The 27,186-nt window shown below is 45.0% G+C and overlaps 1 protein-coding gene across 4 annotated transcripts; it reads left to right on the plus strand.

The window, feature by feature from the left end:
* Positions 1-28: 28 nt before the first annotated feature.
* Positions 29-26,742, plus strand: KIF3A (kinesin family member 3A). Of its 4 annotated transcripts, XM_052816529.1 has the most exons (19): positions 88-153; positions 1,734-2,016; positions 3,348-3,492; positions 3,737-3,821; positions 4,313-4,418; positions 5,803-5,942; positions 6,876-7,073; positions 7,453-7,627; positions 8,945-9,046; positions 10,628-10,699; positions 12,624-12,632; positions 14,271-14,427; positions 15,321-15,501; positions 15,828-15,938; positions 16,729-16,854; positions 20,973-21,026; positions 21,172-21,240; positions 21,471-21,595; positions 22,129-26,742. In XM_052816529.1, exons 1-19 carry the CDS (start codon positions 103-105, stop codon positions 22,175-22,177), a joined length of 2,238 nt encoding a protein of 745 aa, XP_052672489.1. In that variant the 5' UTR covers positions 88-102; the 3' UTR covers positions 22,178-26,742. The 4 variants fall into 4 exon arrangements, with proteins under 4 accessions (XP_052672487.1, XP_052672489.1, XP_052672486.1 ...); XM_052816527.1 differs by lacking the exons at positions 10,628-10,699; positions 12,624-12,632 and having other exon boundaries at positions 29-108; XM_052816526.1 differs by lacking the exons at positions 10,628-10,699; positions 12,624-12,632.
* Positions 26,743-27,186: the final 444 nt, after the last annotated feature.

Below are 27,186 nucleotides of genomic sequence, written 5' to 3' on the forward strand. Positions count from 1 at the left end.
GGCGGCTCGGGGCGGGCGCAGGCGCGGTGCTGTTATTGTTCCGTTGTGCCGCCCGGCGGGTGCCTCGCGCCCGGCGCCGCTCCCTGCCCGCGCGCCGCCGCCATGCCGGTGAGCCTCCCCCGCCGCCCCGGGTCTGCGGCCGCCGCGCTCGGGGTGCGCGGTGGGGAGTCGCTGGTGGCCGGTTGAGGCGGGGAGGGGTTGAGGCCGGTGGCCCAGTCCCGGTGCCGTCCGGTTCCTGCGTTCCTCGGCCCGTCGCTGACAGGAACCGTCGCTGACAGGAACCGCGGCGCCCGGTGTGGGGGACGGGCGGGTGTGGGGGTGCGCAGGCCCTGCGGTCGCTGCTCCCGTTCCACGTCTCGGCGTGGGAGCCGCCTGCGCTGTGGGGTGGGGAATCGCGGGCGGCGTGTGCCGCCCTGTCAGGCTGAGGGGGGCCGGGGGGGTGAGGGGCTGCGGGGGGGTCCGGCGATGGCGGCCCCCCTCCCCTTGTCAGTAAGGGGTGATGGCCGGGCTGGCCTCGCCTCGCCTCGCAGGGGCGTCTCGCCTGTGCTCCCGAGCCTCCTCGGGATGCTGCGCAGGCTTACTGCGCCGGTACGGCCCGCTGCTTTTCGGGGCAAAGGCGCGGTGAGGCAGATGGCCCTGAGGGGGGGGGGGGGGAAGCGGCAGGTAGGAGGGATGTGGGGGGGTCTGCTCGGGGCTGGGGTCTGGCTCCGGCAGCCTTTCAGCCTGCCTGCTTCCCTCTGGGAGGCTGTGGATGACGGTGCAAGGGAGAGGTAGCGTGTGGCTCGTCGTGACTCGCTAATTCTGTAGCTGATTTCGGAAACTGTCTTGCACCTGCGGTGGTAGAGTAGGATTGTAGGATCCCTTCTCCGCCGAGATGAGACTAATCAGTTCTCTGCTTTCACCAGAACAACAGAAGCTGTTTCTGGCCTCTGCCGAGGCCTGAGGGGAATCTAGGCAGGTGGCAGCTGGTGGGAGAGGCGCTTGGAAACAGGGTTTGTTTCTCGTTGACATCCAAGGTAGCTGCGTTGGAACTGGTTAAATGCTCAGCTGTGGCACCTGTCACCAGGGGTAGTGTCTTAGGCTTTACTAGATCAGATGGGGTTTAGATTTACTTAATCAGGAGAAGCAGCATGTGACATCAAATTAATCGGTGGTGCTTCATAAATTTGTATTTAACTACTTTGTGAAAGAAAAGGTTTGTGAGTTTTCATAATACAGCATTTGAATTTTCTAAATGATTAAATTTAAAATTCAGCAAGTAAGCTGAAGCTTGTAACTTAAATGAATTCCCTTTGGCCAGTGCTCGCTGGTATCTGCTTATGTCATCTGTAAGGTCTGAGACTTGTGGGCTCCGGTGAGAGTGTGCTCAGTGTTAAGGTAAAAGAATGGCACGGCTGCACCTACTTCCAGCAAACTGCTTGCAGATTGTTTGCAAGCATGAAATTGTTAATTTAAGAAATTAATAGATGATCTTGAATGTGAAATTCTCAAGTTTTACTCAATCAGTTTCCACGTTGGCAAACAGAAGAAGATTGCATTGTCTGAATAAGTGGACGTTATTCTCTCAACTTCAACTATAAACCAGTTCCAGTTGTAAGTCCCCAAGTTCATGATCCAATGGAGATGTATGCATCTGCTTGAGTTGATTCAACAGTGTTTGTGCTTAAACACATATGTATGTTAACAGTAGTGTTACAACCTTTGTATTCTTTTTGCTTTTTTAATAATTATAGATCAACAAGCCTGAGAAACTGGACAAGCCAGAGAGCTGTGATAATGTCAAGGTTGTTGTTCGATGCCGGCCTCTTAATGAACGAGAGAAAGCTACGGGCTACAAAATGGCAGTCAACGTAGATGAAATGAGAGGAACTATAACTGTTCATAAAACAGACTCATCTAATGAGCCTCCCAAGACGTTTACGTTTGACACAGTGTTTGGACCAGAGAGTAAACAGCTGGATGTCTATAATTTAACTGCCAGACCTATTATTGACTCTGTCCTAGAAGGATACAATGGTAAGTCCCTTGGCTTTTTAAGTCAAGGATCCCATCTCCTATTCTTTGCATTGTTAGAGTTCCTGCTGATCTTATTTAAGGGAGTTTCACCTTCTGAGGGCTATAGCCCTGTATTATTTCTGTTGTGGCCTCTTAACTTAAAGCCTGAAGGTACTTGCTGTTCTGAGTACTTGGTGGTTGTACCTACTATGATCATTAACAGTGGGAGATTGGTGATGAGCAAGACTCAGCTGAGGTCAGTTAGCTGTATGTTTTTATTCAGTATCTTCTGTTTGCAAAAGATATGCACTTTATCTCATTATCAGAATTCTCAGCGGCTCTTCACTGTACAATTTCAGTAACCAGGCAGCTGCCACGGTCCTGCAGTAACTAGGTATGCATACCAGACTTGTGCATATAACTGCTGCATTTTCTCCTCTGCTGTTTTAAACTAAGATGACTAGTTAAACACATCTGCCCTACCCCACAGATAATTTGTTGCTTCCTACAGCTGGGAAGAGTATGACCATGATTTGTATGTGTGTCTGTTATGCATGTAAATGTATTATGTAAAGGAAAGCAGATGCTAGTAAGGAAGCAAATTACTGCTTTCCATAACAGTATGCTATAAACAATGACAGATTACAAAGTCTTTAAAGGTTTGTAAAATGCCTAATAAGCTCTTGTGCTAACACACCCAGGTTTTAGCTGATCATAATTCAGTTTTTCCGAACTGTAATGTCAGTGGCTTGACAATCAAAACTTGAGTTTTCAGCAGTGCTATGCTAAACTTAAGAACCACTATATTTCTGGAGTACCAGAGTCTGGGATCTCAGTAAATTTTCTGGATGTCTTCCTGTGCAGGCTGATTATCTAGTCCAAATTGTAGCTGCTTCTGCAGGTTCAGAACTGGGCTTGTGGTGTGGCCTGTGTTGTAGAAGCCTCACACTGTTTCTTTCTGCTGTGGCTTAGAGCACTAGCAATAGTTGGTTTTGCAGTTGGTATATAATGATCTTCCTGACCATGTTATTAATTGGGCTTGCCTTAATTATTTGTGCGTGAGACCTAAGTGTACTAGCACTCAATACTTTAATCACTCTGCACAGTTAAAAACAAGCTGACTTTTTCTTAGATATCTTGCAGGCTGGATAAAACAATGGCTCAGCCCTGTTTGCTGTGGTTGTCCAGCACTTCTGTTGCTCCTAGTCTTGTACGGTATCTTCTGGAGCGGGTGGAAAATTTAAACTCTGTAACAATAGCAGGGGTTTAGTGCCATCAGGCTAAGAAGGAATGAAGTAAAACTGCAGTTAGCAACTTCTTAAAGTTTGTTCACATATCTTCTTATCCTTCAGGTACTATTTTTGCATATGGCCAGACTGGAACAGGCAAAACTTTCACCATGGAAGGGGTCCGAGCAGTTCCTGAGCTTAGAGGCATCATTCCCAATTCCTTTGCCCATATATTTGGTCACATTGCCAAGGCAGAGGGGGATACAAGGTAAACAGCTTCTCTTCACTGCTTCTGTCTTTTTTGTGTCCATCTGTAGCAGGAGCCTGACCATGACAATGGCAACTGAAATGGTACCCCTGGCCCTAGGTGAAAGACTCCTACTTAGGCGGTTCTTGATGGGGTGGCAGGATTGTGTTGGTATATCACTGCATTTTCTTTGCACTCTGTGATGGTGTCTGTTGGACTTCAACAAATGTCTTGCTAAGAAAGCTACCCAGCTGTTTGTCTTCAGGTTTTTAGTGCGTGTGTCTTACCTGGAAATTTACAATGAAGAAGTGCGGGACCTGCTAGGAAAAGACCAGACACAGAGATTAGAGGTGAGCCTGCTGTTCTGAATGTGATGTTTGTTTTGAATCAGTGAGTGATACTGTATTTTAAAGACCAGAGAAGCACTGGAAAGGAAGTGGGAGGTTGGGCTCCTCAGCCCATGTACTATTTCCTTTAAGATACAGTAGCTGGATAGCACTACTGACTTCTCTGAATCTTCCACCCGGTCAGTTGCATAGGGAGAAACTGGCTGTTCCATCTGAGTCAGTTTGGTGTCTGCAGTTCCACCCCAAAGGCCCCTCAGCAGTCTTTCTAGGAATTGGAGACTGAGATTTGAAGTCACTATTTGCCACCAGGGGAAGCCAGGGGAATGTTGTCCTGCATGAGTCTTTATTCCTTAGCTGCTCTGATTCTGAGTGTTGGAGTGGTTTATGTGCAAACCAGAACCTGGAGGAGTAAATCACTGTACTATTATAGTACCACTGAAAATTGCTATCGGGGATCTCCTAAGGATGCTCGGTCTAAACTGTTTCTCTCTTAGGTTAAAGAGAGGCCTGATGTGGGAGTTTATATCAAAGACCTTTCAGCTTATGTCGTAAACAATGCAGATGATATGGACAGAATCATGACTCTTGGCCACAAGAACCGTACGTAGCCTTGCTGTGGGCAGGTTTATAGCTCAGGGAGAACAAAGGTCTGGTTATGAGACCACAGTAAGAGATTGTATTGGGTTTGTGTGGTGGGGTTTTGGTAGTGGGGAAGGGGCTGCAGTGGCGGCTCCTGTGAGAAGCTGCTAGAAGCTTCCCTGGCTCCAAGTCAGACCCACCTCTGGCCAAGGCTGAGCCCATCTGCAGTGGTGGTAGTGCCCCTGGGAGAACAGATTTAAGAGGGGAAACCTGCAGCGGGGGAGGAGATTGGAATGTGAGAGGAACACCTCTGCAGATACCGAGGTCAGTGAAGGAGGGGGAGGAGGGGTGCTGGAGGAGGGGGTGCCCCTGCAGCCCGTGGTGAGACAGCAGGCTGTCCCCCTGCAGCCTGTGGAGGTGAGTGGGCGACCAGATGCCCACTTGCAGCCTGGGGAGTACCCTGAAGAAGGCTGTGATTCTGTGGGAAAGCGCACGCTGAAGGATTGAACCCTGTGGAACGGACCCACTCTGGAACAGTTCATGAAGAACTGCAGCCTGTGGGAAGGACTCACGTTGGAGAAGTTTGTGGAGGACTGCCTCCTGTGGGAGGGACACCATGCTGGAGCAGGGGAAGAGTTGAGAAGTCCTCTCCCTCAGGAGTGAGTGAGCGGCTATGTTGTGCTTTGTTGCCAGCTGGGCTTAAACCATGACAGAGATCCTAGTCCTAATGCTGGAGAGATTACTCAGCTGAGCAGTGCAAAAAGGATATTTCCTCCCAACCTCCTTTTGTGCAGGGGCAGGTGAAGAAGGCTGGGCCTCCCACATCAGCCAGTGCCAGTGGGAGAAATGGCAAAGGGCAGGATGCAATGAGGGCAGTCAGTGTTGTTGGAACTACTAGTGTGTGTCTTGGTCCTTTCCCCTCTTCAGTTCTGATCAGTATGAACAACTAGCCCTGTGCTGTGGTTTGTTCTCTGGAAGACTTAGCAAGCTCAGATCCTTTTATGACCTGAAGTTTTGACTACTGTTGCTCTTGGCATGGATTGCTGTGTTCTTATTTCTCAAAATACAACTGTTTTCAGGGATCAGCTGTGAATACCTTAGGCTACTGATCTTTGTAGCCGTAGAGAAACAAATGAGAACTACTGCTGCTCTTGGGATGGCAGTCTGTGGTTGGCTTAGAGCTACAGCAGGCTGTAATGCTTCTGCTAGTTCAGATTGGAGATGTGCTACAATCTCAGTGCACAAGAATACAGTTTGCTGCTGAGTCTGAGCATCCCTCTTCCATCTTCTGAAAAACAAGCTTGGGTAAAGAGGCAGGGATAAGTCTCCTTTGAGAGCAGGAAGAGTGTTACAGGAGGATGTGATTCCTTCTGAAGACATCATTGCTTTTTCTCTCTATTCAAAGGTTCTGTTGGTGCCACAAACATGAATGAGCACAGCTCTCGCTCGCACGCCATCTTCACTATCACTATTGAGTGCAGTGAGAAGGGGGTTGATGGAAACATGCACGTGCGCATGGGCAAACTGCATCTCGTTGATCTTGCTGTAAGTAGGACCACCTAGGTCTGCCATAATGCATGGTGGGTATGGCTGCTCATGTATGCACTGCTGAAGGCACAGTAAGTGGCATGTCCCATGTTTCACAGCTAAAGCCCAGACTTCTGTTTGACATTCGACTTCTAGGAAGTGTTCACTTGGGGTCTTAAATTAGAGGTGTACCAGGAAGAGTCTTCAGTGTAGCTAGAGCCTGCCCCAGTAAAAGGGCTTTCTTGCTTCTATAAATTAATCATTAAATGGATAAACTACATTGGAAAGAGCTCTCTGGACAGCAGAACTAGGTCTTTGCAAGAGTTGGGTTGTTTTTTTTTTTTTGAGGGTTGTGACCATGCAGTTCATCACTTGCAGGTTCCCTCTCTCTGTCACTCGCTTTGAACCAATGTAATTGTACTGATAAAATGTGTCTTTAGCCCAAACTTTACACTGGAGTATCTTTCCTTGGAGAAGATGTGGGAAAGGGGAGACTAAAGGCATTCAGTGTCTGCATGTTAACTTTATTTACGTGATGTATGTTTAGGTTGCTCTATCAAACTCTAAAATAATTGTAGTGTTGCTTTTCTCCCTTGATCTGCTGATAGGAAAGGTTGGAGATGGTGCTTAGCAGCTCTAGCTGAGGTGCCTCATGACTGCTGACTTGCTTTTCATAACATTTTTGTTCATGGGGACAAAATCTCCTTTTTCCCAGCTGCATTACTTTGAGCAATCCAGAATTTGCTAGCACTGAAAGCTTCAGTTAAGATCTGTTTGACTTGTCTCTTTAACAATGTCTGAGGTACTTATCCAGGTTCTCTCATAATGGATGAGGAGGTTAGTGACATGGCTGCTAGCAAGACTTCAGGTGTAGCTGATCCTATTTGGAGGAGGGAGATGTATTAGAGGATCTGTTTTAACTCCTGCTTCTGCTTCCTGTTCCCTTTCCAGGGTTCTGAAAGACAGGCAAAAACTGGAGCCACGGGGCAGCGACTGAAGGAAGCTACTAAGATCAACCTCTCTCTTTCCACACTGGGGAACGTTATCTCTGCGCTGGTGGATGGCAAGAGTACCCATGTGCCCTACCGAAACTCCAAACTTACACGGCTCCTTCAGGATTCTCTGGGGGGCAACTCCAAAACCATGATGGTAAGCTGAGAGGTGCCCTTTCCAGTGCCAGCTATTGAGCTGCATTTTTACAGGGATAGCATAGTGACTTTGCCATGAGAACAGCCTGGAGTTTACCTCTTTATTTCAGAGCTGTTCGCAGCTGAGAGAACCTTCTGTGTGCATCTTTTTCTATCTTTTTCTCTTTGCCTCTGTACAGATGAGGTTCTGAACACAGTGCAAGTGTACATATGTGTGTAAGATCAAATGGAAGCTGTGCTTGGGTAGCCAAAAGCAGCTTTGGTGTAGAAGCAGCTGGAAAGCTTGGGAAAGAGTAGCAGTGTGAGACTGGCAGAGCTGGGGATGAGTGCCTGAAATTACTTGTTCTGGGCTCTGATGCTCGGTCCTCCATGTGTCACAGTGTGCAAACATTGGACCAGCAGACTACAACTACGATGAGACTATCAGCACTCTCAGGTATGCAAACCGAGCCAAGAACATAAAGAACAAGGCCAGGATTAATGAAGATCCCAAGGATGCTCTGCTCCGCCAGTTTCAAAAAGAAATTGAAGAGCTTAAGAAAAAACTGGAAGAAGGTGAGATTTCCCTTCCTCCTAGTGTTTCTCTCCATACCAATGCTCATTCTTTTTGCGTGTGAATGTTCTTTGCTATTTTAAGATGGTCACACGAGTTTGGTAGCTGGTGCAGGCTGGTGTCCTGGTTTTGTTTGCCATGCTTGGTTCCAGGAGAGGTGTCCCAAGGGCAGCGTGGTGGTGGCCCAGCGGGGGCCCGGGGTTGCCCGCTAGGTGGCACTTGGCACTGGGATAAGTGATGGCTTCTGGGCTGAGGGAGGTGAGCCCGGTGAGCAGGAGCCCAGCTGGACACCGTGCAGGGAATTAAAATGTACCGTAACGAAAGGTCAAATGTTTTCCCTGTTTGAGGAGGAGGGATGCATTTTTGGGGAGAAAAAAATCAACCAAATCTATGGAGCTAGAACTGGGGCTGACTTTCAAACAATGCATAGAGAAACAAGAAGCTTCTTCAAACCCTGTAACTTCATGGCCCTGTGACACTGTTAGTCCATCAACATTGAAGGACCCTGCCAGAGGGATGCTTACTAAACAGTGACCTTGGCACAACATCTCTCTCCAGAGAGATGCTCACAGCACAGAACAGCTGTAGCAGTAACTCCAACATGGCTTGCTGCTTGGAGTCTGCCCCATTCAGGAGAAGCAGGAAAGGGTCAGTAATGCCTTCTTCAAGGGTTGGGAGCTGGGTGTAGCTGTTTCATCCCTGGTGGGCTGAGGGTGGCTTCTTAAATTTTAGACTCTAAGCTACAGAAAAAAATAGGTCTTATGATTGCTAATGTTACTGGGAGGCCAGGATGTTAAATGTTGGATTCTATTCAATTTGGTTTCCAAACTCAGCCTGAAACATCTGAGCATTGTGTCTGCAATGGCAACAATGATAAACATTTGTGAAACTGGACATTTTTCTCAATTAACAGCCATTTAGCTTCATGTATACAGGTGTAAAATTAAGTAGCAAGTCTGTGTGTACTTTGTTCATCTGACCATTTTCTCTTCTATCTGTGATGGAAGAGGATGTATGGGGAGATCCTGCTAGGAAAACTTTGTAGCTTAATACTTCAGCAGTGCAAGGATGCTTTATTTCGCATGAAAAGCATCCACTTGAGCTTTAACATATACAAGCTGGCTTCACAGCATTAGATTGCTTATCTTGATTTTCCCTAAGTTTCCTGAGCCATGGGAAGCTGTCTGTCTGCTCAACAGTTAAGGATTTCTGCAGATGCTCATAAGCTGATGTCAGACACTGCTGGGTTTGGACAAATGCTGCTGTCACAGTAACAAGCTGATATGAAGCGCATCAAAAAACATGCTCTTCTGTTCTAGGGGAAGAGATATCTGGTTCTGAGACCAGTGATTCTGAAGAGGAGGATGAAGATGATGATGGGGAGATTGGAGAGGACGGGGAGAAGCGGAAGAAACGGCGGGGTAAGGCAGTAGAGATTCCTGTCAGTGCCACCAGTCCCCTCTTATCCAGGAGCTGGTGTCAGAAACTGTAGCCAGAGCCAGGTGGGGAAAAGTGCAGTTGTAGAGCTGCCCTACTGCCGCTGCAATTATCATGCCTCTCCTAGAAACGAAGCTATTTGGTGCCGTCTCTGTAGATGGACAGCTCTGAACCTGTGTAGTATCTGCTTCCACTTGGGTAGTTCTGCTTGTGGTGGCTCCCTGGTTGCTGCAAGGTGTCTGTGTATGGCTTGTGACTGGTGGTGTGGAACTTCCCCTGCTCATAGAGGTGGGAGGAAGAAGACACCAAAGACCAGTGGTAGGCAGATGTAGGTTTTCATAACCATGGGAATTGTTGGAGGGGAATTTTGGCTGTGGTTTAGGCAAAGGATTCATCCGTCTTATGGATGTTCAGGAACTGACTTTTCTGGTGTCCTATTTTATGTTGATAAAGGAAAAAACTTGACCTCTGGATGTCTTTGTGCGAGCTGAAAAGCTGAATGGGAGCTGCATATCCCTTGTTTGGGAGCACTCTGGAAATCCCATGGTGAAGTTTGCTTTGTTCTACACCCGTGTTAAACTACTGCATAACATCTAAAGCCCAAGGGATGTTGCTGAACCTAGAACTGCAGGTCACTGTGTACCATGGGATGCTGTGGCTTCCAGGGAGCTTGCTATGCCCCTAGAACCCCTCTGATGTTTCTTCATGGGGAGTAGAGAAGTCAAGCCCAGTGCTACACCTCAACTTCCAGCTTCTCTAGTAATTTTGACATTCAAACTGCTTTCCTGTCCTGAAGCACCCACATCTTTTTAAAAAATTCCTGTTAAAGCATTCCTGCTTTAGATGTATTCTCTTCATTTTGGTATCTAAGTAGAGTTGTAAATGACCTTTGTCATACCTTTGGTGAGAGGGGTAACAACTTCATTTTTCACCTTTTGGTAATTTCTAGAAGCGAAAAGATTGACCACTATCGCCATCAAGAACCAAGTCCTGCCCAGATCTCCTCCCAAGAGGAGACCACCTTCAAAATGCTGCCTGAAAGGAGTAGAGGGCAAATAACTCTGACTTACTCAACTTCCAGACAGGCTACTCTAGTTACGTAAGGGTGCTGCTCAGCAGAAGTATGCACAGTAACTGTCCCTGTGTAAGCTGATTCTGCCTTCCAGAGGGAAAAGTGCACATTGCCATGTACATAAGACTGGAAAGGACTCTTGGTCACTGAATCCTCTGCTACTGCAGATATCCACAGCCTTCTCCACTATGATCTGGTTTTCTGTGCTGTTGTTGCTTGAAATGGAAGCTGCCTTGGCATGTTGTTTTAAGCTGTAGGCTGGTTCAGATGGGTTTTAACTGAAGTGTCTTTCTGAGCATGCTATTTTGTGCTGGGAAATGGTGGCTTTGCAAGCTGTCTGGGAGGGATCCTAGCAAATGCTTCTTAATGGGAACTTGTGCCTTTTTGAAGTAGGTTTCTGGCCCTTCTGGGTTTCCTTCCTTTAGAACTAACTTCCCATCTGCATGTTTCTTCCTTTCTGGGTTTTTCTGTGGGACGCATTTCTGTTTTCCAGGCAGTAGCAGCAGCAGTAGTTCAGACTCCACATGTTCTGTCATAGAGAAACCTCTGGATAAGTCCTTCACTAGTGAGTGGGAGCTCTTAAGTCCTTTAAGCTTTGGCCTTTCCATAATCTGTACACTCCATTTTGCAATGTCGCACTCTTCCCCGCTATGTCCGTTGGAAAGATAAACCTGAACTCTTAACTTCGCTAAAGCATGCCTTTCCTTTCTTTGCTGCTTCCATGCTTGAAACAGTTGTTCAATGTGCACATTGTTAACCAGATATGTGAGAGAATAGGAAGCAATTTAGTATGCTGCTTGAGCAAGATTCAAAGACAAATGAGAAATAATAGGTTAAAAAAAGTTTGCAACTTCTGTGTTAAACACTCCCTCTAAAATATCAGGAAAAAGTCTGAGCTAACTTTATGGGAGCTGCTGCAATATGAGTTCATAAAAAGGACAGCAAGACATATGAAATGGGTTGTGGTATGTTATATTGGACTCTGCCTTCTCAAAATTAATTTTGGAGAAAATGAATGGAGCAGTCAATGATCAAGCAACACAAGGTTTATACTTGCAAGGAAAACGTGGGAATACTTGGTTAATTGGCTTTATTTTGGCAGATACTTAAAAAACAAATCCTCAGTGGTGGTTGGGTTTTTTTTAACTGCCCCATGACATTAAGTTCTTGGTCACTGTGGGACTTAGTTCAGAACAAGGGATCTAGATATTGGTCTAGCAGTGAGGAAAGTCTGGTCTGCTCCTGGTCAGAGAGAGGGCTCTGTCCCTTTAAAAACCCTACAGTCAATTAGTGATGACTGAAGAAATAAATCGTATCTCGGGACTTGGCTTGTAGGGACTTCACCCACTGTTGTGGTTATCCTGTGCTGATGCAGTCCACTCTCCTCTCTGTGTGGAGAGAGTCTGCAAAGTATTGCTATATAGTTATACTTCAATCAAATTTATACTAGTTATGTTAGTGGAAAGCATCAGCTCAGATAAAGTATGGTAGCAGGTTAAGAAGGATCACAACCTAAAGGAGACCTTTGGTGGGTCATATGATGGTAGGCTTGGAAATCTGCTTGCTTCAAAATTGCTCTTTCAAAGCTTGCTTGAAACCTGGATATTTTATTTGGATGGGGACAGTTAATAGCAAACTGCTGATGTGGCAGTGGGTGGATGAGTCCATCTCCTGCAAGTTTGCAGGCAGCTCGGTTGTGGAAGTTGGACTGGGCTTTTGGCGATTAGGATAAGCGTGGCTGTTTGTGGTTTGGGATATTAACTGTCCTCAAGTGTGACCCTTCTGCATGTGGTGTCTTTCATTATCCCTTTCCTGTCCTGCCTTTTTTGCTGCACTTGCTTGAATAACCAAAGCTGGCTATATACCTCTATGGAAGCATCAGTTACTGCAAATTAACCTACTAACACCCTGTGTAATTAAATGGAGAAATCTTGTGCTGAGACTCCCTATGTGCAACTGTCATGTATCTTGCAAAGAATTGGCTTGGAAACTTGGTTAAAACTTAGAACGAGTCTTCTGTATGCTAATATTTTACAGGTAATATAACAGAATTGGCTATCTTGAGCGGGGGGGACGGGAGGGAAGCATTAAGTCTCTTATTGAAGAAATCTACCCTCTTTAATTGTTTCTTAGGGCATGATCTTTGCGGCAGGCTCATAATGTTACATTTAGATTCTGCATTGCATTGAATGGGCAGAAGAATGCAAGAGTGAGCTGAAGATTATCCTGGATATGCAAAGCACTCTGAAGTACAGAAACTTGCTCTGCTTTAGCACAAAATCATGATGCATTAATGTTTGCTTTAATGGAGTTTTTTTTAGTGATGATTATCCTGTGTTTTCTACTCTAGAAACATGCGTATAGAATTAATGTTTGTTCTGATGCTGATGATCTTTGTCCAAAATGATCAAAGCAATAATATATTTTCTTTCCTCCTCTTTTTATGTATGCTGCCTCTCTGCGATTTGCTTTCTACTTCTTAATACAAGATCAAGCAGGTTGGTGTAATTGATTTCCACCTTCTTATAATACAATTGCAGAGCTTTTGAAAGGGTCTTACAACTTGGTTTTGTTCACCTTTTTCTCCTAAACTGAGAATATATAGGGCTGTGTACTAGCAGTAAGAAGCCTTTATCTGGCTTACCTTTTTTTATATGATGAGCTCTGTATAGCACTTTGAGAAAGCTTCTCACTCAAAGACTAATTAGAGAGATTTTTTCCACCACAAATCCAGAAATAAGTGCTTATTATCCGATTCCAAAGTTTAGCAGATAAAAACTAAGACACTGTTTGCTGTAGTGCTGAAGTCCTTACCTTGCCACAAGACTAATTAATTCTCTTGTGTGTGTGAACATGTGTACAGATATGTACCTATGTGCATGCATGTTTACAAATACACTGCATTTTGTCTGTCTGCTAGAGGTCATACATGTATATAAATAAAGCTGAATGCCATGAAGACTGGAGGAGAGGGAAGCCTTTTACCGAGTAACTTCCTTGAGCATGTTCTGACCATGTGAATTATGTCACTGTGAAAAACAGTCCCTTGACAGTTGATGGCTTCTGTTAGTTTATAGGCACCTGGATTCTACGTTGTAGGTTTTGTTGGTTTTTTTTTTTTCCATGTCTGGAGAAGAGCAAAACAAGAAAATGAAGAATTTGCTTGTAGTGAATAAAGGGAGATTGAGGACTTGTGGGAGACTTGTGAATTTGAGGAAATTTATGTAGGCTGGGCTTGCTCTCACTCCAAATAATCCCCAAGGATCTCTGTGTTCACCTGCCTTAGGCACTCTTGGGTTTACAATGAAAATTGACTCAAGACTTGTGGAGTGACTTCCAAGAGCAGCAGCCTCACACTTTTGTTCAAAATCACAGGTGTTTGGGACCAACCCTTCAGGCTGATAGGTTCAATGAGTTGCTCTGGCCACTTCCTTTGTAACCCTCAATGAAATGCACCTGGTTTGCTCCAGTAGTAGTGATGTAAATAGACAGTTGATTAAGTCACAGCAAACCTCAGTACTTTCAAATCTGTAGGTAATCACTGTTACATAGATCAAATACCATAAAAAAGTTTTTCTTTAATTGCCTGTTTTTCATAGGGCTGTTCTGAATTTCTCTAGTCTCTGTATTTTCATAGTAGTGCGTTCGTAAAATGTCTACGTGCTCACTTTGCAGTAGGTAAACCTGTAAGGAGGACAATGAATGAGGGGTGTGGTGGGGATGCTAATGTGAAATTTGAGTATGTAACTCTTGGTAGCTTAGCTCTTGTAGCTGTAGATCAAGGCAGTCTTCCATTTTCCTTCATTTGGCCTAATCTACATCGTTAGAACATCTGAATTTCCAGCTCAGACTTTTCTTTTGGCACTGTTCCTTCTCCAAGTGTTCTTTATGCTTTCTATTTTGGGGTCATTGTGTTATAGTGTTATATAGCAGTCCTCCTCTGTAGGAACTGTGACAACTGGTCAATGTTAGAATGGGATTTGAAACAGAGTTGTGCACAGCTTGGAGCTGATATCTAATTAAATTAATTTTTGTTAAATGCAACTACTGAATCTGAACTTGAAAAAAAAATGCTGTGATACAGAGGCTGTCTTATCTTTCTGTGAACTAATTTGTTTTCTCTATCTCTTCCAAAGGCAAAAAGAAAGTTTCCCCTGATAAGATGGTAGAGATGCAAGCAAAGATTGAAGAAGAGAGAAAAGCTCTTGAAACTAAGCTTGATATGGAAGAAGAAGAAAGAAATAAAGCCAGAGCTGAACTGGAGAAGAGAGAAAAAGACTTGCTTAAAGCTCAGTGAGTACCCTGCTCTGAGCAGTTTGTGTGGTCGTGTGTTTTTTTTCCTTCCTTAATCTACAATTCAGTTATGGATATCTGGAGATGCATAGTGAGGTGCCTGTCAAACTTTGTATAAACTGAACATCAGCTCTTGCTATTGAAATGAAAGAGGAGCTTACTCTGCTTTCAGAGTTTAGAGCAGATGGAAAAGACAAACTATCCTTTTGCTGCTTCTTTCTTCTCTTAACTTTAACTAGTTGTGCAAGATAGCCTAGAAACATAAATGAATCCTCCAAACCCTGGAGACCTGTGAAGAGCAGCAATACTGCTATACTGCTTGATCAGTGGGCAATAGCTGTGTAGCAAGCCAGGTTTCCTGCAGCACGCTGTCACAAGCGTGTCATTTTGGGTGTAGGGGTTCTCCACTCCGGAGCTGAAAAGCTGCTGAGATCACACTGGCCCATGCAAATAGGACAATCCTGTTGTCAGAGGCTGCTCCAACAGCAGCCAGCATTCCTGGTTTGCATCTCAGCTGCTCTGTCTTGATCTCTGTTAACTTGCTTCCATTCCTGCAACTGCCTCCAGGCATCTCTGTGCTGGCAGACCCTTTGAGGGGGGGGTGCCTTGGGTAGCCTGGTAATATTGCTGGTGCCTTGCAGCGTCTCACAGAGGGGACTTGCCGTAGGAGAGACTTCTCTGCTGACCTGGTTTTGATTGCAAGAAAGTGATGGGAGCTGGAGCTCAGGGAACTCCCTGCATCCACTTGCACTGCCTCACCCCCACTTAAACCCTTGGCAGCAAGACAAGTTTTTCCAGCCCTGTGAATGCTGTCTGGGCTGTAAAACTGACCTGGACCTGCTGCCTTGCGAGCACTGTAGGATAGGAAGTTTTACACTTACCTGTCTCTCTAGACAAGAGCACCAGTCCCTGTTGGAGAAACTGTCTGCATTGGAGAAGAAGGTGATTGTGGGAGGAGTGGACTTGCTGGCTAAAGCAGAGGAGCAAGAGAAGCTTCTAGAAGAATCAAATATGGAACTGGAAGAGCGAAGGAAGAGAGCAGAACAGCTTCGCAAGGAGCTTGAGGAGAAGGAGGTGGGGTTATATGCTGTAGCTGTCTGAAAATAGCAATGGCGGGACACACTGTGTTGTGTGCCTTGGCATTGCTCACGTGGATGAAATGTGGCTCTACTCTGAAAGCAGAGCAGAAGCGAACCACTTTGGAGGCTGTGTGTTGGCAGTGCTCACCTGTAGGGCGCTGCGATCACTGTGGATCTGAGCCAGCTTGGCTAAGCCGGGTCTCTGTGCCCTTGGCAAATGCTTTGTTTCGTTCAAGTAGTTTCTCCTCTTGTTCATACTATTGCAGATAGCTTCTTTGATTATGTTAATGTGTGAATGTCTGTGCTAAATGTTGCACACAGCAAGAACGCTTGGACATCGAGGAGAAGTACACCAGTCTCCAGGAAGAAGCACAGGGGAAAACCAAAAAGCTGAAGAAAGTTTGGACCATGCTTATGGCTGCAAAATCAGAGGTTAGTGTCTGAAGCCCTCAGCCTGCAATCACGTGAGGGACTATAGGTGGGAAGGGTAAGCCATCAGTTTTGTAACACTGGAAAAAGTACCATATGTTTAGAAATGTCTTTCTGCGCTGTCCGTTTGCCTCGTGTAATTGAAAAAGATCTAATTAAGTCTGGTGTCAGAGCTTCACAGGGGCATGTTGTAGAGCTTTTCCCCAAGCCAGGTTGAGAGGGGATAGGTGTGAGACCCTGAGATATTCCCAGCTTCAAGGAAAAACACTGGTTATTTCTGAAACAAAATAAAAGTTGTCTGCTGGCAGCCCAGTCTCCTGCTCTGCAGCAGCCTGAGTGCTCCTCTGCTCTTAACTGTCTGTCCTTTCTGCCTGTTGCCCTTGTTACTTCTTCCTCAGTCACTGGATCAGTGTGTCCTTTGGCTGGTATCTAGAGTTCCTGTTTCATGAAAAGTGTGTTTTGTCTTTGGGATCAGATATTTTCCCTTGAAATCTTGCCAGGGATGTAACTTGTCTGCACACTCTTCATCTGCTCTTAGCTGGTGCAGAGCTTGGATTGGCAGAAGGCCAGTTTTGTTTTTATGAAACTGAAAACTTAATGCTACTTTTAGCCATCTCTGAGCTGGAACGTTTCAGAGGGTTTATTCTTCAGAGAGAAATATTCTAGTACTTATTAACCAGAGTTTGCTTTTGTTTCCTAAAAACCTTGTATAGGCAGAAGACTGTTCTCTTTTAGGCTGTTACCATGTCTTAAGCTAGCTCTGATGTCTCTCAAATGCCTGGTTTGTCTTCAGATGGCAGATCTGCAACAAGAGCATCAGAGGGAGATTGAAGGATTACTAGAGAATATTCGGCAGCTGAGCAGGGAACTTCGCCTTCAGATGCTTATCATAGACAACTTCATTCCTCAGGACTACCAGGTAAAGACAAAGAACCTAAGATTGTGATGTAGGATTGTGCTGTGCACGCTGAGCCCTCTAGCTTTTATTCTGTCCAACAGATGGAATGAGTTGGCTTCTTTTCCTCTTCATGAGGTATTCACAGTGAACTGATTGACACTTGTCTGTTAAGTTGTAGCACAAATGAGTTGGTGTGTACTGCTGTGAGCCTTTGTTTTCTGTGGCTTAGCTGAGCAGGTGCAACTTGGTTGCATTCATGTGTTTGTGCCATTCATAGAATCATAGAATCATAGAATCATTTTGGTTGGAAAAGACCTTCAAGATCGAGTCCAACCATTAACCATGCCCCCTAAACCATGCCCTGGAGTACCCTGTCCACTCGCTTTTTGAATGCCTCCAGGGATGGTGAATCAACCACTTCCCTGGGCAGCCCATTCCAATGTTTGACAACCCGCTCAGTAAAAAAATTTTTCCTAATATCTAACCTAAATCTCCCTTGCCTCAACTTGAGGCCATTTCCTCTTGTCCTATCTCCAGACACCTGACAGAAGAGACCAACACCCACCTCACTACAGCCCCCTTTCTGGTAGTTGTAGAGAGCGATAAGATCTCCCCTCAGCCTCCTCTTTTCTAGACTGAACAACCCCAGATCCTTCAGCCGTTCCTCATAAGACTTGTGCTCAAGGCCCCTCACCAACTTGGTTGCCCTTCTCTGGACACGCTCCAGCACCTCCATGTCTTTCCTGTAGTGAGGGGCCCCAAACTGAACACAGGACTCGAGGTGCGGCCTCACCAGTGCCGAGTACAGGGGAACAACCACCTCCCTGTTCCTGCTGGCCACACTGTTTCTGATACAGGCTAGGATGCGATTGGCCTTCTTGGCCACCTGGGCACACTGCTGGCTCATATTCAGCTGGCTGTCAACCAGCACACCCAGGTCTTTCTCTGCCGGGCAGCTTTCCAGCCACTCTTCCCCAAGCCTGTAGCGCTGCATGGGGTTGCCGTGACCGAAGTGCAGGACCCGGCACTTGGCCGTGTTAAACTTCATACAATTGGCCTCAGCCCATCGATCCAGCCTGTCCAGATCTCTTTGTAGAGCCTCCCTACCCTCAAGCAGATCGACCCTGCCTCCCAACTTGGTGTCGTCTGCAAACTTGCTGAGGGTGCACTCAATCCCCTCATCCAAATCATCAATAAAGATATTAAACAGAACAGGGCCCAACACCGAGCCCTGGGGAACACCACTCGTGACCCGCCGCCGACTGGATTTCACCCCATTCACCACTACCCTCTGGGCTCGGCCATCCAGCCAGTTTTTCACCCACTGAATAGTGCACTTATCCAGGCCACAAGACGCCAGCTTCTCAAGGAGTATGCCATGAGAGACAGTGTCAAAGGCCTTGCTGAAGTCTAGGAAAATAACATCGACAGCCTTTCCCTCATCCACTAGGTGGGTCACCTGGTCATAGAAGGAGATCAGGTTGGTCAAGCAGGACCTGCCTTTCGTAAACCCATGCTGACTGGGCCTGATCCCCCTCTTATCTTGGACTTGCCATGTGAGTGCTTTCAAAACAAACTGTTCCATAATCTTTCCTGGTACCGAGGTCAGGCTGACAGGCCTGTAGTTCCCCGGATCCTCCCTCCGACCCTTCTTATAAATGGGAGTCACATTGGCAAGCCTCCAGTCCTCTGGGACCTCCCCTGTCGACCAGGAACGCTGATAGATGATAGAAAGTGGCTTGGCAAGGACCTCTGCCAGTTCCCTCAGTACTCTTGGATGGATCCCATCAGGTCCCATAGATTTGTGAGTGTCCAGATGGCGCAGCAGGTCCCTAACTAATTCTTCCTGGATTAAGGGGGGTATGTTGTGCTCTTCATCCTTACCTTCCAGCTCATGAGGTGGAGTACCCTGAGGATGACTGGACTCACTATTAAAGACTGAGGCAAAGAAGGCATTAAGTACCTCGGCCTTTTCCTCATCACTGGTTGTTACGTTCCCTTCTGTATCCATTAAAGGATAGATATTCTCCTTGGTATTCTTTTTACTGTTAACATATTTGTAAAAACATTTTTTGTTGTCCCTTACGATAGTGGCCAGATTTAGTTCTAGCTGAGCTTTCGCCTTTCTAACTTTCTCTCTGTATGATCTAACAAGATCCCTGTACTCCTCCCAAGTTGCCCACCCTTTCCTCCAGAGATGATAAACTCTCCTTTTTTTCTTAAGTCCTAGCAAAAGCTCCCCATTCAGCCAGGCCGGTCGTTTTCCTCAGCGGTTTGACTTGCGGCACACGGGAATAGCCTGGTCCTGAGCCATTAAGATTTCCTTTTTAAAGAATGTCCATCCCTCCTGGACCCCTTTGCCCTTCAGGACCGTCTCCCAAGGGACTCTCCCAACCAGTGCCTTGAAGAGGCCAAAGTTAGCCCTCCGGAAGTCCATAGCGGTGGTTTTGCTGACCACCTTCTTTGCCTCACCAAGAATTGAAAATTCTACCATTTCATGGTCACTAAGCCCCAGATGGCCTCCAACCACCACACCTCCCACCAGTCCTTCCCTGTTCGTAAACAACAGGTCTAGCAAGGCTCCTCCCCTGGTTGGCTCACCCACCAGCTGTGTCAAGAAGTTATCTTCCACACACTCCAGGAACCTCCTAGATTGTTTACTCACTGCTGTGTTGTATTTCCAGCAGATGTCTGGAAAGTTAAAGTCCCCCACGAGGACAAGGGCACACGATTCTGAGACTACTGCCAGCCGCTTGTAGAACGATTCATCTGTCTCTTCAACCTGGTCAGGCGGTCTATAACAGACTCCCAGCACAATATCTGTCTTATTGGCTTTCCCTCTCATCCTCACCCATAAACACTCCACCTTGTCATCAGAATCGTGTAGCTCTGAACAGTCAAAACATTCCCTAACATAAAGAGCCACCCCACCACCTCTTCTACCTTGCCTGTCCCTTCTGAAGAGCTTGTAGCCATCCATTGCAGCACTTCAGTCCTGGGAGTCATCCCACCACGTTTCCGTGATGGCGACTTAAGTCATATCTATCCTGCTGCACAATGGCTTCCAGCTCCTCCTGTTTATTGCCCATGCTGCGTGCGTTGGCATAGATGCATTTGAGCTGGGTCATCGAATCCACCCCTAACATTGGCATGCTGCCCCCAGGCTCATCTCTGGTGCACCTAGTTTTATCCCTTGCCCCCTTCGAACCTAGTTTAAAGCCCTTTTAAATGGATAAATCCATTATCTGGATTGTTAGAACCAGGTGATGTTAAAATAGAAAAGATGTTATTGTCAAGTGACTCTTGTAACCTTGTGGACTTCTGCTTGAAGTTCAACTGGAAGAATATCAGTTAGTGGGTGCATTTGGCTCCAAACCAGCACAATGATGTGAATAACAAATGCAGAATGGCTTTGTTGTATTTCTCGGGGGATTTTGATAACTTTGGCTACAATTCCATGGTTATGGAATCTTTTTAAGGGAAGCAGTGAATAATGTGTTGGGGGTTGTAAGCAGGGGGATATACTAATCTCAGTTCTCTTGCAGCATGTTTTCCTAATGGTTTAAAAAAAAAAAAAAATCACATTCACCATGTATTTAGTTGGTATATTCACTGTGAGCCCATGCTCTGGGTTTGTTCAAAACCTCTTTTTTTCCACTGTGCTTGAAGTTGTGCTTGCTAATGTCTGCTATTAATACAGAGTAGTAAGGCTGAACTTGGAACTCTTCACTTCTTGTTTTCTTTGTGACCCCACTATCCAGAAAATGAATGATGAGCTTAAATATGATGCACACTTTTAAATAGAAAATGTAAAAGTTATTTCCCTTAATCTTTCACTTTTTCCCATATTACAATGTGTGTTTATTGCTATCCCAATGGCATTGGCATAATGGGAAACCCACACTTTAGCGGGAACTCCAATGCATACATTTGGGAGTGGTCTTTTTTCTCTTCTGTAGTCTTCAGAGTGTAAATAGGGGTTTTTGAACATGATACAGTTGTCCTGATAAAAACAACTTGGAATGGTTAAGACTGTTCTTAGGCAGCTAGTCCAGGCCTTCAGGGATGTATGTTCTGGAAAATGCATCTGGAGGGTAGATTGTGCAAGTCTAACAATTATTGTTCTAATTTCTTTCTAGGAAATGATTGAAAACTACGTTCACTGGAATGAAGACATTGGGGAATGGCAGCTGGTAAGCTAGCCAACTGGCTCATGTACAAGCTAATGTTAGCACAAGCTTCTGAGGAGTTTAATTGAGCCCAGAAGTAAATTGATAAAGCTGTAGTCAGTTTTACTGTACACAGTAAACTTTACTAACAGACCTTTCTTTCTTTAAGAAATGTGTTGCATATACAGGAAACAATATGAGGAAACAGACGCCTGTCCTGGATAAAAAAGAGAAAGATGTGAGTGACTCTTTATAAGCATGTATTGAACTGCGTAGGTTTAAGTTCTGCTGCCTGTACCTACCACTGCATATTTATAGGGAAACTGTCCAATTTCGGTTTTATTTTCTTTTGAAGATGTGAGTCTTTCTAGTGTTACAAAAGCACCGTTGATCAGTGTATGAAATGATTCTGATGTTTTTGTTTTGTGGGGGTTTTTTGGGGTTTGTTTTTTTTTTTTTTTTTTTTAGCCCTTTGAAGTGGACCTTTCCCATGTTTACTTAGCTTACACTGAAGAAAGCTTGAGGCAATCTCTGATGAAGCTGGAGAGGCCGAGAACTTCAAAAGGAAGATCCAGGCCCAAGACGGGTAGAAGGTGAAGAACTTTGGAGTATCTATATGTAATGGGGGATTTACCCAGGGGAAGGCTTAAGTTTGTGCATGCAAACTTACCATGAGTCTTCAAACATTTGCTTAATGAGAAGACAAAATGCTAAAATTTTGCACGGTATAAAGTTTACCGCTGCCAAGTGTGACAGAACCAAGCTGAAAATCTCTTCACTACAGTAAAATCTTGTCCAGAAAGACTTGTCTGGGGATTTTTCTGATGCCCTTTTGCTGCATTCCTCTCTTCCAGCTTCTTGCTTTATTTTACTGTGTTCTCTGGTTCAGTTTAACATCTGACACATTGACAGTGCATATACTGTTATAACTGGGAAGTAATGTGCTGTTGGGGGAGATTTCAGCATGGGTTTTCTTGGTTATTTTTGGTTGGTTTTGACAAATGCTTGTGGAAGAGTAACATTCTGTAGTTTTGACTTGAAATGTGACTGGTCCCAGTCTGTCTTAGACAGCATAATGATGTGTGTATGGTGTTATTTTTCCCTTTCCTTTCTGCTCTCAAAACAGAAAACGTTCGGCAAAGCCAGGAGCCGTCATTGACTCTCTGCTGCAGTAGGTGTGACCTGTTCAGAATTGCCGTAAAAATCAGTGAGTGTATAAGGTTTGGCCAGAATATGGAATTCAAGAGATGGCACAGTTTGACATGGCTATAAAATCCATGCCTTGCTGGTATGGAGCTTTATTTTAAAAAAAATAAATGTATTTTTCCTTAGTTGCCCGTATATTGTATGTTATATTAACATAATATTAAACTGGTATATATGATGGTTGTGAAATTCCATGTGTTAAACGTGTTGTGCAGGGAAACTATTGTTGGCAATCCTTGTTGAAATGTATAGAAAATAAGGGTTCTAGATGTGTGTTTAAGTGCTAGATATGTTAGCTCAAAATGGTTGATGAAATCCTAAAATTTAAGGCTGGTAAATCTGATTTATGCCCTGCTTTGCACATAACTGGCAGCTTTCACTATTGTCGTCTGTTGCACTGATCTGTGAATGTGGTTGCTGCAAACCTTTAAGAGCATCAAACCCTTTTATTTAAATATTCCTCACTGTGGCTATTAACCTGATTGTATTGTGTATCAAATACACAGTCCTCTTCCCTTCATTTGCTGTCTTGCTGTACAAAGTAAGTAGTTGGCTAGGTGAAAAGTGAACTACAAAAGTCTGAGACTTCTGGGAAGGGACCATGCTCTGTTTAAGTGCAACAGAAAACAAGCGTGTTTAAGTAGTGCTTTTATTTTTGTCTATTTGTGTGTGATCTGCTGGCACTATGGAGAATGAGGCCTTTGCAAAGGCTGAAGAGCTGGGGTTTTTTCCTCCTTTTAAGGCTGTGTTGCAGCATTGCTTTGGCTGCTCTTTATGCTTCTGAGCTGGAAGTTTTTAAATGTATGTGAATTGTTTTGTAATCTGAAAAGCAGAGATTATTTAAGGGGAATGCTATAACACTAGGACTTGTGACCCCCAGGTCAGTTCAGCCTTGGGACTGTGAGCATTATGGCTCCATTTTCTCATCCCTGGCTACAAGGGCACTGGACCAGTGCTCTAAACTGAGGATGAATTTGACTCTCCTGTATTAAAACAGGCGTGAATTGCCCAATTTTCCCAGAACAGTAACATCCCCTGAAATAACTGATGCTGTTTGTGTTCCTGTGTAGACTGTATCATCTCGGGTTTCTGCCTATGCTCTGAGAGGAAAAAAATTCTGGTCTCTGATAATAACCATTTATTTGTGGTGGCTGCTCTTTTTCTTTGATATTTATGCTGCTAATAGACACATATCACTTTAATACATTGCTTTTGTGTCACAGAGAAAATGCATCTCCTTTGGATTGTGTGTGCTTTATAACTCATGCTGGAGCACATCAGCTGCAGGCATCTTAACAGCTCCCATGCCAGGGTGGTGGTAATTAGCTGTAACTTCCATGTAATCTTAGTGTTATCTAGAGGTTTAAAAAGCTGTGATTACTAATAGGAGAAATTGAGTCCTTAAGCATGACAGAAAGAACAAGACAGCTCCTTAGGTGTCCTGAGTTCTTGCTAGTAGCCATGTTTGCAATTACCAGAATGTTCTTGTGAAGTACTTTAGAGTAGTTAAAAGTTGATAGCCCTTTCTTACTGTCATGATGCTTAACTGGATGTACCTTGTGTCTCTCTAACAGGTCTGTAACAGGATCTGTAATAGTTAAAACTGGTCTTGTAAGGGCATATTTTGCTCTGGAGATATATTCAGTGCTATTCTAAATCGGTTGTAAGCTTCTCCCTGTTTTTTTAAATGTGTTTTTCAGGATCATGACCTAGAAGAATATACTGCTCTCTATTTTGGGGGGGAGGGAGTGTCACCTAAGTTCATACAAGATACAAACACTGGCATTTGTTTTCTGTAGCCTAGCACTTAGAGGTAAATAACCAGAATTTTTGTCAATCTAAGCTGTAGCTTGTTTTGCTCTTGAAGAGCTGACCTTACTTTGAATGTGCTTGGGTAGAGTTGGGTTATCTTGTGCTACATACTTCTCATCAAACAAGATGGATTGAAAATGGCTTAAATGCTGTTTTGTCTTAGGGCTTATGTCAGTTCTCAGTCCAAGCAGATAGATATGTAGTTTTGGCCTGTGCTAGTTCTCAGAACCAGGGGTAACTGTTGTATTTCCCTCTTGTGTTATGTCTTGTGCTAAGATTTATTGAATATGTTTTTAAGGAAGTGTCTCCTTCCAGAAAGACCATTGAAAATTCTTTTAACTGACAGACATCGGTGGCTTAAAGATACCACTGTGAACCATGACACTGCGTTTAAAATATTTAAAACTTAACTATAAAGGCGTATGCTTTACGATTTAATTAATGTTACAGTCCTGCTGCTGAAAACAATACTACTCTACGTATTTAAGTGAGCCTTGGGGCAGAGAAAACACTTATTAAATAATTGCTTGCACGGCTTTGTAATTGGCAGATTGGAGAAACTCATTGTAATCTCCTGTTACGGGGGCTTGGAGAACAAATTATCTGCTCTTACAAGAGGACTTTAAATAAAATGGAACGCTATCATGGTCATAATGATCTATCAGCTTGGCTTACCTCTTAACTGGTGTGTGTTGTTGAAGTTCTGGGAACTTTCTTTTAAAACCAGAGAGTCTGGCTTGCAGGTTTACCATATGGGCCTTCTCTGTAGCCCTGGACAATCTGTGAATGTCTAATGGGTCCATAACGTGTTTTAATGAGGAAGGGTTTTTTTAAGAGCTTAATAGAGCCATTCTCATCCCAGGTCAGTATGTGCTCTATAGTATTTATCAAAAATCACATTACCATAACATGTATATCGTGTGTGTTCATCCTTGCATCTTGCTACCAGAAGATTCCCCTCAGTCCAGAACATCGACCTTAACATTAAGGTTCTTGATGCTTTATGTTGTTTAACGTTGTGTAAATGAATTACTTCATATTTAACTTGTTCCTGATCCTTTCTTTAAGAGGGGAAAATGGTCCTTAGTGCCTTTCACTGACTACACTGTCTGCACATGTCCAGCTTTCACCTTTCTCAATGGTTTGCTTCATTGGTCCTGTATATAGGAAAACCCGCTAGTCTGTTTGTATAATTTGTCTTCCTATTTATTGGTTTTCTAACTCTGTTTATTTCTGATTATTCTTTGTTTTATGATTAAACTTTATTCATTACACTGTATATATCAGTATTGTGTCCCTGGAGCATGTTCATACCATGAAATAAAATTCTTGATTCCTAGTTCCACCTCTGTGTGTGTTTTTCAAATAACTTTATATGTACAGCATCTTTCTAACCCAGTTGTGAGAATATACATCAGGAGGGGTAGCTAAAATAGTCTGTATAGCTCTGTGATATACAGCACTTACTGGAGAAGTGAGTTTGGGGTGCGTGGGGGCCCCCATTGCCAAGCCTCAGGGCAGTGGGCAACAACCTCCTGTGGAAGAGGTAGACGGGGCAGAATAAGAGGATGCTTTGCGAGACTCTGGAGGAGATCAGTGGGTGAGGCTGGTATGCAGGTCACGAGATGTGCCCCAAGGAGCTGATGAGCCCCCTGCTCAAGGTGGTCCTCTGCTGGGGTTGTCCTGAGCTGCCTTTGGGGAAGAGGAAAGCCCAGCTGAGCCAGAGCACTGCAAGAGCAGCTTCTTGTCCACCGCAATAGTCGGTGCTGCCTGTGTTCCGCCTCTTCTTGTGTATGTGCACTGCGTAGGTGGGACAGCTGATGGGGAGAAGGCTTTTCATGCTGTTCTGGCTTTGTGTCCTTGTGCTACACGGCAAGCCCGTCATGCCCTGTATTTGTGCAGATGATGTGAATTTACCTGCAGTAATTGGAAATGTTCAGCTCTGTTTCCTTTGCTGCATAAACTGTATTGGTCTGCAGTGCATTTCTTCTTCTGGAAGACATTTCAGCCTGCTCATGCAGTAGGTAACAGGTTTTTTGTGGTCTGCTAACTTTGCAGCTCCCCTGAGTACTGTGACTCAGCTGATGCGTGAACCAAACCCTGCACAGTCCTGGGACTTTCCAAAGTGCTCTCCCACGCTGTGCCAAAGTAAGTTCTGAAATGGTAGACACCTAAATACCTGCAAGACTCTAGTCCCCTGCTGCTAGAGAGGCTTTAACCACCACCCAGGTCTGCCGCAGGCTAGAGTCATGCCTTCAACAGTGCAGTTTAGCTCCCTGTTGCTATTTCTTTCACTGCCGTTGCTGCTGGAGCCTCTTTACTCCTGGGCCTCAAAGGGCTATGCCATATATAAATAGCATATATAAAAACATAAGGTTATAATAGAAATATAGCTTATAAAGTGAGGGGAGAACTAAGGGCCTGCTTAGCTGCAGACCTGGCATCTGCCTTTGCAGCTCTAGCACACACCGGAGTTCACGGCTTTCAGAAGCAGGCCCTGTTCGTGGCTTGTCTTCTCCAATCTGGCTTCTCTTGGGCTTTTTCCTCTGCTTAGACCTGCTTTCCTCGTGTTAGGACAAGCCTTAACCCCATAGCAGGACCAATTCTTTGTTTTGGCAACTCTTGCCAGCACCACCCTTGTGCCAGTGGACTCAGGACTGTTCACTGTAGCCCCACGTATTTCTTGCAGCTTATATGGCAAAGTAAAGAAAATGATTTCTGACTTCGTGGTTTTAAACTCCATTATTTCTAAAGCCCCTGTTCCATCTAGGAACCTGTCACGTCTCAGCTCTCTGGAGCCAGCACTGCCCCTCTGTGCCCTGGTTTCAAACCCAGTCATAAACTCGTCCCTTTCCAACAATGTAGATAGAAAACACCCATCCTTTTCTTCCCTGCTCTGTGGTTTCCCTCTGTTGCCATCAGCCTGGTCCCCATTGCTTCTGGACTGGCCCTGGGGCTCTGTCCCAGCCATGGCCTCTTCTTGGGCCCCTCAGCATTTCTGCTGGGGGTGCTGGGAGGGGGCTGAGCAGGTCTCGCCAGGAGCTGGGGGCTCCTCGGTGCTGCCAGCCGGGACCTGCAGCCCAGTGCCTCCAGCTGGTACCTTTGAGCTCTCAAACACGTTCCTGTCCTCTCCAGTTTCTGGCCAAGAAACATCTTAGCAATGCCA

This window comes from Harpia harpyja, chromosome 20, assembly GCF_026419915.1.
Source record: "Harpia harpyja isolate bHarHar1 chromosome 20, bHarHar1 primary haplotype, whole genome shotgun sequence".
Lineage (NCBI taxonomy): Eukaryota > Metazoa > Chordata > Aves > Accipitriformes > Accipitridae > Harpia > Harpia harpyja.

Bases quoted from the DNA above. Each gene is read 5' to 3' on its own strand.
- KIF3A (XM_052816529.1), top strand. From the start codon at position 103: ATGCCGGTGAGCCTCCCCCGCCGCCCCGGGTCTGCGGCCGCCGCGCTC. The intron at 154-1,733 runs GTGCGCGGTGGG...TAATAATTATAG, and splicing joins CTGCGGCCGCCGCGCTCGGG to ATCAACAAGCCTGAGAAACT. The intron at 15,502-15,827 runs GTGGGGTTATAT...TGTTGCACACAG, and splicing joins AGGAGCTTGAGGAGAAGGAG to CAAGAACGCTTGGACATCGA.